The sequence below is a fragment of the Oncorhynchus kisutch genome, linkage group LG14 (assembly GCF_002021735.2).
Source record: "Oncorhynchus kisutch isolate 150728-3 linkage group LG14, Okis_V2, whole genome shotgun sequence".
NCBI classification, from domain to species: Eukaryota; Metazoa; Chordata; class Actinopteri; order Salmoniformes; family Salmonidae; genus Oncorhynchus; species Oncorhynchus kisutch.
The window spans coordinates 69,866,812-69,880,549 of NC_034187.2; the positions used below are offsets into that span (position 1 = coordinate 69,866,812).

General features: G+C 44.2%; 1 protein-coding gene across 25 annotated transcripts in view; it reads right to left on the minus strand.

Annotated features, from left to right (window-relative positions):
* Positions 1 to 13,738, minus strand: part of ptk2aa (protein tyrosine kinase 2aa) — a 163,712-nt gene that overhangs the window by 48,098 nt on the left and 101,876 nt on the right. For all 25 annotated transcript variants that reach the window (XM_031788848.1, XM_031788847.1, XM_031788842.1 and 22 more), the window contains one exon: positions 8,494 to 8,660. In XM_031788848.1, coding sequence (XP_031644708.1) covers positions 8,494 to 8,660 — 167 coding nt within the window. The remainder of the gene's footprint in view (positions 1 to 8,493; positions 8,661 to 13,738) is intronic.

Below are 13,738 nucleotides of genomic sequence, written 5' to 3' on the forward strand. Positions count from 1 at the left end.
GGGTCTTGTCCTTGCAGCTCAAGCCAGGGTCTGCTCCCAAATTGCAACCTATTCCTATTGTAGTCCAAAAGTAGTGCACTGTGTAGGGAATAGGGTGCCATGTGGGACACAACCCTTATTAGATGGAGGCTGGTGATGAGGTAGTGGAACTAAACTGATTGAATCAAAGCAGCACTGACAGGCTTCATGCGCACCTTATTGTATTGACAGAATGTTCTCCTCAGCTGCTTATGGTGGTCATCTGGGACATTGACAAATTACATTAGGGACTTCAGTAGGTCAATTTATGAGATCCGCTCTACTCCCCTTCCCCTGAGAGGCAATTAGCAATGTGACCACACACACACACACACACACACACACACACACACACACACACACACACACACACACACACACACACACACACACACACACACACACACACACACACACACACACACACACACACACACACACACACACACACACACACACACACACACACACACACACACACACACACACACACACACACACACACACACACACACACACACACACACACACACGGCAGCATAGCCTAGTGGTTAGAGCGTTGGACTAGTAACCGGAAGGTTGCAAGTTCAAACCCCCGAGCTGACAAGGTACAAATCTGTCGTTCTGCCCCTGAACAGGCAGTTAACCCACTGTTCCTAGGCCGTCATTGAAAATAAGAATTTGTTCTTAACTGACTTGCCTAGTTAAATAAAGGTAAAAAAATTAAATAATTAATTAAACACACGTTAACAGAAAATCCCTATTACTTCAGCATGACAACACCTTCAGACAACTCCACAACAGGCCTGTCATTCACATCCACAACAGGCCTGTCATTCACACAGCTGGAGGAAGAGAAAGAACGACATCAGCATTGGGTTGACTACATGCTAAGTCTGATGACATGATTGACCTGACATGCCTTGATAGCTTCCTGGATGATAACGCACAAACACGCACACACAAATTTCAAACGCATGCACACTAGGGCTGTGGACGGCAGGTAGCCTAGTGGTTAAGAGTGTTAGACCAGTAACCGAAAGGTCACTGGTTCAAATCATTGAGCCGACTAGGTGAAAAATCTGACAATGTGCCCTTGAGCAAGGCACTAAATTTGAATTGCTCCTGTAAGTTGCTCTGGATAAGATGGACCATCTGCTAAATCACTAAATCAGCAGAATAATAATATTTTTTCCATGGCAAAATTGAAAACACGAAGCAGACTAAACTCTTTAAAAACCTGCTGTATGTAAAATATTGTGTTCTATAGCTTGGAAAATAAATAAATGTGACTCTGGATGACAACATAATGATGTTTGTTTCCTACATTAGGGCTGTTTTTCTAAAGATTTTAAATCCGCTTCGTGTTTTGTTTCCTTTCCAGGATACTAACGAGTATCATGAAACTGGTATAGTTCCGCCCTAATACATACGCAGGCACACCCACAGACACACACAAACAGAGCCCTCTGGGTTTGCTTTTCCCTATTTGAAGAATGTGTGTGTGTCACTGATGGACTACAGACAGACACAGACAGACAGTGTTTTAACATCCATCACTACCATGACAAGAACATTCAGATTACTACACCCGGCCTGGGGGTGTATGTAGGGGAACACTATTCTGTTCTGGGCTGTGTGTGGAGTTCAACACTGTTCTGGACTGTGTGTGGAGTTCAACACTGTTCTGGACTGTGTGTGGAGTTCAACACTGTTCTGGAGTGTGTGTGGAGTTCAACACTGTTCTGAACTGTGTGTGGAGTTCAACACTGTTCTGGACTGTGTGTGGAGTTCAACACTGTTCTGGACTGTGTGTGGAGTTCAACACTGTTCTGAACTGTGTGTGGAGTTCAACACTGTTCTGGACTGTGTGTGGAGTTCAACACTGTTCTGGAGTGTGTGTGGAGTTCAACACTGTTCTGAACTGTGTGTGGAGTTCAACACTGTTCTGGACTGTGTGTGGAGTTCAACACTGTTCTGAACTGTGTGTGGAGTTCAACACTGTTCTGGACTGTGTGTGGAGTTCAACACTGTTCTGGACTGTGTGTGGAGTTCAACACTGTTCTGGACTGTGTGTGGAGTTCAACACTGTTCTGGACTGTGTGTGGAGTTCAACACTGTTCTGAACTGTGTGTGGAGTTCAACACTGTTCTGAACTGTGCCGACAGAGGTGGCCGTCTCGCTTCGCGTTCCTAGGAAACTATGCAGTATTGTGTTATTTCTTACATTGGTACCCCAGGTAATCTTAGGTTTTATTACATACAGTCGGGAGGAACTACTGGATATAAGAGCAACGTCAACTCACCATCATTACGACCAGGAATACGACTTTCCCGAAGCGGATCCTCTGTTTTGCCCACCACCCAGGACAATGGATCGGATCCCAGCCGGCGAACCAAAACAACGTCGCCGTAAAAGTGGCAGACGAAGCGGTCTTCTGGTCAGGCTCCGGAGACGGGCACATCGCGCACCACTCCCTACCATACTACTCGCCAATGTCCAGTCTCTTGATTACAAGGTTGATGAAATCCGAGCAAGGGTAGCATTCCAGAGAGACATAAGAGACTAACGTTCTTTGCTTCACAGAAACATGGCTCACTCGAGACACACTATCGGAGTCGGTACAGCCAGCTGGTTTCTTCACGCATCGCGCCGACAGAAAAATGCATCTTTCTGGTAAGAAGAGGGGTTGGGGGTGTATGCCTTATGATTAACGAGACATGGTGTGATCATAACAACATACAGGAACTCAAGTCCTTTTGTTCACCTGTCTTAGAATTCCTCACAATCAAATGCCGACCGCATTATCTACCAAGAGAATTCTCTTCGATTATAATCACAGTGGTGTATATCCCCCCCAAGCAGACACATCGACGGCCCTGAACAAACTTTATTTGACTCTGCATTCATTGTAGCTGAGGATTTTAATAAGGCTAATCTGAAAACAAGACTCCCTAAATTCTATCAGCATATTGATTGTGCTACCAGGGCTGGTAAAACCCTGGATCATTGTTATTCTAACTTCCGCGATGCATATAAGGCCCTCCCCCGCCCTCCTTTTGGAAAAGCTGATCACGACTCCATTTTGTTGCTCCCAGCCTATAGACAGAGACAAAAACAGGAAGCTCCCGCGCTCAGGTCTGTTCAACGCTGGTCGGACCAATCTGATTCCACGCTTCAAGATTGCTTCAATCATGTGGATTGGGATATGTTCCGCACTGCGTCAAACAACAACATTGACGAATACACTGATTCGGTGAGCGAGTTAATTAGCAAGTGCATCAGCGATGTCGTACCCACAGCAACTATTAAAACGTTCCCAAACCAGAAACCGTGGATTGATGGCAGCATTTGCGCGAAACTGAAAGCGCTAACCACTGCTTTTAACCAGGGCAAGGTGACCGAATTCAAACAGTGTAGCTATTCCCTCCGTAAGGCAATCAAACAAGCTAAGCGTAAGTATAGATACAAAGAAGGCTGAAGAAATTCGGCTTGTCACCAAAAGCACTCACAAACTTTTACAGATGCACAATCGAGAGCATCCTGTCGGGCCGTATCACCGCCTGGTACGGCAACTGCTCCGCCCACAACCATAAGGCTCTCCAGAGGGTAGTGAGGTCTGCACAAAACATCACCGGGGGCAAACTACCTGCCCTCCAGGACACCAACACCACCCGATGTCACAGGAAGGCCATAAAGATCATCAAGGACAACAACCACCCGAGCCACTGCCTGTTCACCCCGCTATCATCCAGAAGGCGAGGTCAGTACAGGTGCATCAAAGCAGGGACCGAGAGACTGAAAAACAGCTTCTATCTCAAGGCCATCAGACTGTTAAACAGCCACCACTAACATTGAGAGCTGCTGCCAAGATACTGACTCAACTCCAGCCACTTTAATAATGGAAAAATGTATGGAGAAATGTATCACTAGCCACTTTAAACAATGCCACTTAATATAATGTTTACATACCCTACATTACTCATCTCAAATGTATATACAGTACTCTATACCATCTACTGCATCTTGCCATCTTTACGTAATACATGTATCACTAGCCACTTTAAACAATGCCACTTAATATAATGTTTACATACCCTACATTACTCATCTAATATGTATATACTGTACTCTATACCATCTACTGCATCTTGCCTATACCGTTCTGTACCATCACTCATTCATATATTTTTATGTACATATTCTTCATCCCTTTACACTTGTGTGTATAAAGTAGTAGTTGTGGAATTGTTAGGTTAGATAACTCGTTGGTTATTACTGCATCGGAACTAGAAGCACAAGCATTTCGCTACACTCGCATTAACATCTGCTAACCATGTGTATGTGACAAATACAATTTGATTTGATTTTAACACTGTTCTGGACTGTGTGTGGAGTTCAACACTGTTCTGGACTGGGCTGTGTTTGAAGTTGGACACTGTTCTGTGCTGGGCTGTGTGTGAAGTTGGACACTGTTCTGTGCTGGGCTGTGTGTGAAGTTGGACACTGTTCTGTGCTGGGCTGTGTGTGAAGTTTGTCACGGCCCTGAATTTGTCTGAACCGTTTGTGCTTCTCCTTCCAATAGGGCGCTTCACCTTTAATTCCCAATTAAATAGCCAACATCAGCTGCACAAAAGGGGGTTGTGATGGAGGTGCGAATGAGGATGTGTTCAACCCTCAGTTCCGAAACATCTTTACTCCATTTGTTTTGTTCTATTTAAAAGTGTGCTTTGTAGCCTTGTCTCAAGTATAAACGGGATCGGATCCACTCATTTCTTCCTTTGGACTACAGATGTGGTCTTCACTGTTTCATCGTGTCCTCCCCCCCATGGAGATCTGTTGGCGGATTGAATTGTCTGACTGTCCGACTGACTACAACTGACCACAAATCAGCACGGTATAAATCACACTCAAACAAATGAAATACCGTATGCAAAACAGTTGTAGTCAGTCGGATAGTCAGACAATTCAATCCGCCAACAGATCTCCATGGGGGGGGGGGGGGGCACAATGAAACAGCGAAGACTTATTGAGTTTTGATACTCTTTCTGGTTGTGTGTCATGTTCGTGGTGAGAGACGGACCAAGGCGCAGCGTGTGTAGAGTTCCACATCTTTATTATGGTGAAACTTCAATCAAAAAAACAACAACGAAAACGTGACACCAGTGGTGCTACATACACACACACAAAACACAATATCCCACAAAGCAGGTGGGAGAAAGGGCTTCCTAAATATGATCCTCAAATATCCTCCTCCAATGTTTTAAGGGTTTATGAACAGACTTGACGGACCAGACAGGACTCATTCCCTCAAAAACAAGAAGGAGAAATCAATATTTTCTCTGGTAGGCACAACCTACCTGTCACCCCTACAAACAATAACTTTAAGTCAAAACCATTACAAGTTGGACACTGTTCTGTGCTGGGCTGTGTGTGGACCTGAACACTGCAGTGCCAGCAGCAGAGTGAGTGATATTTAGATTTCCACTCCAAGTACATTCAACAAACCCTTGAGCCATTTCTATGCTGCAAGATCCTTTGAAGAAGCGTACACACACACTGTGAACTCGTCAGTATGCTTAACTGCAGAATACTGAAACAATCTCTCCCACCCTGAGTTCTATCACGAGAGAGAGAGAGAGAGAGAGAGAGAGAGAGAGAGAGAGAGAGAGAGAGAGAGAGAGAGAGAGAGAGAGAGAGAGAGAGACTGAAGGACACTTTAAAGAGTGTATAGTCGTGGCCGAAAGTTTTGAGAATGACACAAATATTAATATCCACAAGGTTTGCTGCTTCAGTGTCTTCAGATATTTTTGTCAGATGTTACTATGGAAAACTGAAGTATGATTACAAGCATTTCATAAGTGTCAAAGGCTTATATTGATAAATACATGAAATTGATGCAAAGAGTCAATATTTGCAGTGTCAACCCTTCTTTTTCAAGACCTCTGCAATCCGCCCTGGCATGCTGTCAATTAACTTCTGGGCCACATCCTGACTGATGGCAGCCCATCTTGCATAATCAATGCTTGGAGTTTGTCAGAATTTGTGGGGTTTTGTTTGTCCACCCGTCTCTTGAGGATTGACCACAAGTTCTCAATGGGATTAAGGTCTGGGGAGTTTCCTGGCCATGGACCCAAAATATCAATGTTTTGTTCCCCGAGCCACTCAGTTACCACTTTTGCCTTATGGCAAGGTGCTCCATCATGCTGGAAAAGGCATAGTTCGTCACCAAACTGTTCCTGGATGGTTGGGAGAAGTTGCTCTTGGAGGATGTGTTGGTACCATTCTTTATTCATGGCTGTGGTAAAAATTGTGAGTGAGCCCACTCCCTTGGCTGAGAAGCAACCCCACACATGAATGGTCTCAGGATGCTTTACTGTTGGCATGACACAGGACTGATGGTAGCGCTCACCTTGTCTTCGCCGGACAAGTTTTATTCCGGATGCCTCATACAATCGGAAAGGGGATTCATCAGAGAAAATGACTTTACCCCAGTCCTCAGCAGTCCAATCCCTGTACCTTTTGCAGAATATCAGTCTGTCCCTGATGTTTTTCCTGGAGAGAAGTGGCTTCTTTGCTGCCCTTCTTGACACCAGGCCATCCTCCAAAAGTCTTTGCCTCACTGTGCGTGCAGATGCACTCACATCTGTCTGCTGCCATTCCTGAGCAAGCTCTGTACTGGTGGTGCCCCGATCCCGCAGCTGAATCAACTTTAGGAGACGGTCCTGGCACTTGTTGGACTTTCTTGGGCGCCCTGAAGCCTTCTTCACAACAATTGAACCGCTCTCCTTGAAGTTCTTGATGATCCGATAAACGGTTGACTTAGGTGCAATCTTATTGGCAGCAATATCTTTGCCTGTGAAGCCCTTTTTGTGCAAAGCAATGATGACGGCACGTGTTTCCTTGCAGGTAACCATGATTGACAGAGGAGGAACAATGATTCCAAGCACCACCCTCTTTTGAAGCTTCCAGTCTGTTATTCGAACTCAATCAGCATGACAGAGTGATCTCCAGCCTTATAGTCGTCAACACTCACACCTGTGTTAACGAGAGAATCACTGACATGATGTCAGCTGGTCTTTTTGTGGCAGCGCTGAAATGCAGTGGACATGTTTTTTCGGGATTCAGTTCATTTGCATGGCAAAAAGGGACTTTGCAATTAATTGCAATTCATCTGATCACTCTTCATAACATTCTGGAGTATACGCAAATTGCCATCATACAAACTGAGGCAGCAGACTTTGTGAAAATTTATGTTTGTGTCATTTTCAAAACTTTTGACCATGGCTGCACAGGTGTATGAGATGTGAAATCACATCACGATAGAACACAACAGTGTATCCCAGGCAGTAGCAGTATTCCAGTCAGAATGAGAGAGGAAAGCCAGACAGTCCTTAGTGAACAGATTTAAGTCCTATGTAGAGAGAGACGACGAGAACAGTGCAAAGCCAGGCTGTCCCAACTGGCACCCTATTCCCTATATAGGCTGTGATCAAACGTAGTGCACTGTGTAGGGAATAGGGTGCCATTTGGGTAGCACCCAGACTCCAGGCTCAAAGATAGCCAGAAAAGTCCTTAGCCTTCCACTTAGAATTGAACTACTGAGATTCACAGATCAACATTTGACAGTAACTTAGACTGTAAAATGCCTCAAATTATGATCCTAATGAGGATGGAAACTTAAGATGTTTATAATGTTCAATGAAATGTTTTCTAAGGGAAAACAGCATACTACAGACAAGCCCTTGAGGCTCTTTAGTGTCCAATTCTGTGTTCAGAACATATTTTATGTGACGGTAACATCTAGGTCACACGAACATGTTAGGCTAGGAGAATGAATGGCTAAGGAACTCTATTGGCCAATCTCTATAGTGTGTTCATCAAACATTCATAGTATCAGATCCTCGACTGACTTCTTCCTTACAAAATAAGACACAGCGATGAAGTGTTAACTTATGGGGCAATGTGTCTTGCCTCTGCTCTCAGGGACATTCACAGGGTCTAAGTGTGCCTAAAGAAAGGTTGTAGACTATCACAGAACTGTTTGATGCAGAAGAAAGGCATTTAATGCCATCTGTGCGATACCTAACGCTAGAAGCTAAGGATGTGACTCATCTGGCATAACAACTTTTAATAGCAATGACCTACTACCGAGTCATTGACAGTTGAGGCATTGAAACACACACACACACACACACACACACACACACACACACACACACACACACACACACACAAAAAAAAAGGTGGGTCTGTGAATCTGTAGATTCCACCCTCTTGTCGGAGAGACACCGACTGACGTTTTCTCATTGTCTTCAATACACACAGGGGCAGACAGAGACAGTCAGACAAATACACACATCAAGAAAGAGACATAATCTAAACAGACAGATACACGCACACAGGGCAAACGCATTGGTGCACTCATACACTTAAGTACACACGGACGAGCACACACACACACAGTCTGCTCACCTCCACTCCTCCTGGGAGCGGTTCTGCTCGTATTTCTCCCTCACGTGGGACACGCCCATATCAGGGTGGAGCCAGTGGACTTGGCCGGATTGGGAGTGGCTGAGCCGCAGGCTGAAGCACGCCACGCATTTCACCTTGTGGATGTCCAAAATCTTCTGGATGATCCCCTGTAGCGGTGGAACACAGGAGAGTGATAAGCCACGGTAGGAAAGTTCAAGGTCATACAGAAGTCTACTGTGTTATTGACTTGTAAATTGTTTACTCCATGTGTAACTCTGTGTTGTCTGCTCACACTGCTATGCTTTATCTTGGCCAGGTCGCAGTTGCAAATGAGAACTTGTTCTCAACTAGCCTACCTGGTTAAATAAAGGTGAAATAAAAATTAAAAATTAAAAATGTGAAGGCAAAGATGTTGAACGTAGAAGGTCCACACAATGCAAGACATTGGTAAAGAAACTGACTAGAGTTTTTACTGGAGACAGACAACAAAACACAGTAAACAGAAAGTGGAGCCCAGATATAGACTCCTACTGAGAGGTGAAGAGAAGACAGGATGTTCCAACTGTTCTGTCTGTAGGAGCGATGCTATCTTATCGCCATGGCAGCCACCGCTCTGCCTAGTGACAGCAGGTAGCCTGTCTGAGGCGATAAGTAGAACATATATATTAGCGTTGGCTGAATGGCCAAGGAGGGCACCAACCCATACCCTTATCCCCCCATCTGACCAGCTCCTGTGGAACAATCCAACACTCAAATGGCCACTCAGTCACAAATGGCCACTCAGTCACTCAGTCACTCATTCAGGACTTCAAATCAAACTTTATTTGTCACACGCGCCGAATACAACAAGTGTAGACCTTACTGTGAAATGCTTACTTACAAGCCCTTAACCAACAGTGCAGTTCAAGAAGAGTTAAGAAAATATTTACCAAGTAGGCTAAAATAAAAAGTCATAATAAAAAGTAACATAAGAAGAATAACGATGCTATACACAGGGGGCACCGGAACCGAGACAGGTTAGTTGAGGTAATTTGTAAATGTAGGTGGGAGTGAAGTGACTATCCATAGATAATAAACAGTGAGTAGCAGCAGTGTACAAAAGGGAGGGGGGGTCAATGTAAATTGTTCAGCAGTCTTATGGCTTGGGGTTAGAAACTGTTGAGGAGCCTTTTGGTCCGAGACTTGGCGCTCCGGTACCGCTTGCCGTGCGGTAGCAGAGAAAACAGTCTATAACTTGGGTGACTGGAGTCTCTGAACATTTTATGGGCTTTCCTTTGACACCGCCTAGTATATAGGTCCTGGATGTACTGGGCTGTTCGCACTACCCTCTGTAGCGCCTTACGGTCAGATGCCGAGCAGTTGCCATACCAGGCATACCATGTCTCTCTCTGCGACATCCTCTCACTGTCTGTTCGGTTTAACATCAAACCCCCAGACCTCACCAGACCAGATGGACCATTCACGTCTGTCAGCCATGAAGCGGCAACTAGAGTGCCAATAGACTAGCTTATGACTGTAGACTATGACCGGCCAGACGGACCACTCACGTCTGTTATATTATGTCATTAGTGCCCACAACACTAGGGTTCCATGTTAAGTCTATGGCTGGCTGGCATGGAGATATTCCGGCCTCGCATGGCTGTGCTGGTGTCATCCGCGGCCGTATGTGAGCATACTATCACACTGCCGATCCGATGTGACATTCCAGCCCAAACACTTAAGAGCCATTGCATATTTAAGAAGATTGTATTTATGAGGTAAGAGAGAGAGGCTGGATGGCTGGATCCCCCAGAGTAGGTCCAATAATGTGCCCCAGTTACGGCCTGATGGCCAAGTGGCAACACTGTGGAGGATAACAGAGGCTGATCACTGCCCAAGGAGAGGATAAGGAGGAGAGGAGGAAGAGAGGAGAGGCCAGAGAAGCATAGGAACTGGGCTATTGGGACTGGGAATTCAAAGCCTGTCGGCCAGCGTTGTTAGGTAATGTAGTTTCCAACTTAGGGAGGTCTCTATGCAGCCTTGGGACTGACTTTCTGCTTGTGTAATGGAACGTTTATTTGAGACTGTCCACGGCAAGGACAACGCTCTAACCACTAGGCTACCCTGCCGCCCCCTGCATGGAAGTTCCAGTAACAATGCACTTGGAACCAGGAGAGCACTTAGAGAATATATTCTATGCAACCGTACAGCACCTTTACTTTACCTTTAGGTTTGTAGGTCTGTAGCTACTGAAGTAACAATGTCTTCATGTGAATTGATGTCGGTACCTAGTTATTTTCTCTAACAATGAAGGAAAATCTTCCTGCACAGATGAGATAGACCCTCCTCAATATTCCAATGGTGAGTAGTGATAAAGAAATGCAATATGATCATGTTAACCTGCTCTAACAGAAGATTACTCAGCCAGCTAAGGGCGGCTAAGCTAAAGCCAGTCTCTTATCTCGGTTTGCTAAAGAGCACGCAAATCCTCTACCCTCCATTAAAATGATTAAATATGGGCGTTGGTTCGCTTCCTGAGATGGTGGATGGGGCTCCGGAGTGAGGTTTCCCCTAGGCACAGCTATAGGATCAGCAGAAGAAGAATATAATGGCTCAACACAGACAGAAGTGTGTAATCTCACGAGCCATAATCTAAAAGTTTTGTCTGGCAAGAGAGGCTGAAGTGAGTGGGCCCAAGAAAAGGTAGAGCCCTCTCTGTCCATCCATTATTATATCTCAACACAATCTCTGTTTTATAATCCAATACTGAATGCAGAGTTCCCAGGAGGATCGTAGAGAGAGAGAGAGAGAGAGAGCATCTGAGTAATGGGAAAAATGTGTCTGCCCAATTTGAAAGAAAAACAATTTGCATACAAATTAATAATTGCCATTTCAAGTCCATTTTCAAGTAGCAGGAAAATGTCTACTCCAAGTGACACTGACACTGACATTGACATTGTTTTGTAGGCCAGGCGGCGGAACTGACGCAATACAAGTGTACTCAACTTCAATGAGGTGGGATAAATACCACCAGAACCCATAATGGAGACAGAAGAAATGGGAGAAATACCAGCAGAACCCAGAATGGAGACAGGAGAAATGGGAGAAATACCAGCAGAACCCAGAATGGAGACAGGAGAAATGGGAGAAATACCACCAGAACCCAGAATGGAGACAGAAGAAATGGGAGAAATACCAGCAGAACCCAGAATGGAGACAGGAGAAATGGGAGAAATACCACCAGAACCCAGAATGGAGACAGGAGAAATACCACCAGAACCCAGAATGGAGACAGAAGAAATGGGAGAAATACCACCAGAACCCAGAATGGAGACAGAAGAAATGGGAGAAATACCACCAGAACCCAAAATGGAGACAGAAGAAATGGGAGAAATACCACCAGAACCCAGAATGGAGACAGGAGAAATGGAGCCATTCATCTTGGGCTACTGAAATACCAAAATGCAAGGCTACAACTTCAAGATAGCATCAGTCAAAAGTCATATTCATCTCCCACTTGTAACATAGAGCTGGGGAAGCATGATATATACAGGGTGATTAAAAGCATGCAGTGACTAGGTCTGGTTCCACCATATGACAGACAAGGCAATGGTATGACACCATGTCTGCCTTTATGAGAAGCAAAATGCACAATATTACATAGCCTTAACCCGAACCCTTTAAAATGTCACATGCCATGTAAATGGCTGTTTAGATACTATCTAAAAGCACAGCACATGTATACTCCCAGCAGACCTTGGGGAAAAGTAACTTGGAATGGTAGTCGCTGATACATAGGCTAAATATCCCAAGTGATGCTTTTAAGTGTGCTGACAGGTTTGACCTAGAGCTTGAGAGCCAACCTTGAAAAGCATGGTCCTATTCATTAGGAACCAAACAACAGAAAACCAGCTGGCACAGGGAGAGGCTACCTCGATTTTTTCCGTTGCAAAACGTTTTAAAACCATTGCATGCCCTAATAAATATGACCAACATCTGTCCTGTATAATAACTTAGAGCAGAGTTCCCCTTGGCACTTAGGAGGAAACAGATGACGACGGCAACGAAAAGACGAAGACAAAGAAGAAGACACTAACGGATTATAGAGACAGAATCAGAATGCTTACATGAACAGCTAGGGAGAGCAATCCAAACGGAGCATGACAAATTTCCCATCACACCACATTAGGCTAAAGATGATGACAGCCGCCTCTATGATGATATGACAGATTATCTCAAACAAACAAGCTAATTTTACTACCCTTTTTTCATTTTTAAGATCCAAAAAGAACATATCAAATCTCACTGGCATATAGTCATTTGGATTCTTGACAACCACAGAATTTCCATGTGTTTGCAATGGAAATAGAAAAGCACAATTCACATGCAAATTAGCCAATTCAAATGCAAACAAACCATGAAACTCTTATTAAGGTAAACATTGCATACAGTACACCTGGTCTCAGATCATTTCATATTATTATGTACGTAAAGCCAAAACACTCCATTCAGTGTCGTATGTTAGATTTGGTATGGTTACATAAGACAGGCCACTTAAAGCAAAAAATGAAAGGAGGGTGGTTGGTCACGGTGGATAGGTGGGCGTATAATGCAAACATCTAGCAACCCAAAGGTTGAGAGTTCGAATCTCATCAAGGACAACTTTAGCATTTGAGCTAATTAGAAACTTTTCAACTACTTTCTAACTTTTAGCTACTTTGCATCTACTTAGCATGTTAGCTAACCTTAACCTGAACCATTTTAGCTAACCATTCCTCTACCCCTAATCTTAACCTAACTCCTAAACCCCTAAACTAATCTTAACCTAACTCCTAAACTTAACCCTAACCCCTAGCTAACGTTAGCCACCTATCTAGAATTCGTAACATCGTACGGTTTGCAGATTTGTAACATATTGTACATTTTGCAAAAACATATAATACAAATTGTAATTCGTAATATATCATACGAAATGGGTGATGGACATTCACAAATGAATATATCCCATACGAAAATGTAACGGATTTACAGAATGACTACCAGGCACTAGGTAGATTCAATTACATGTCATTTTATGGTGTTATTATTGATAATATTTGTCCTATATGGATATCTGGAATCTCTATATAGTACACTACTTTTGACCATAGCAGTGCATTATACCTGGGCAGGCAGAGTGCTATTGATGCAGTATGAACAGGATATGTGTGTGTGATGGGATAAGGGGTCCTTGGGGAGCAGCACCTCAGGGGATAGGAACATGATG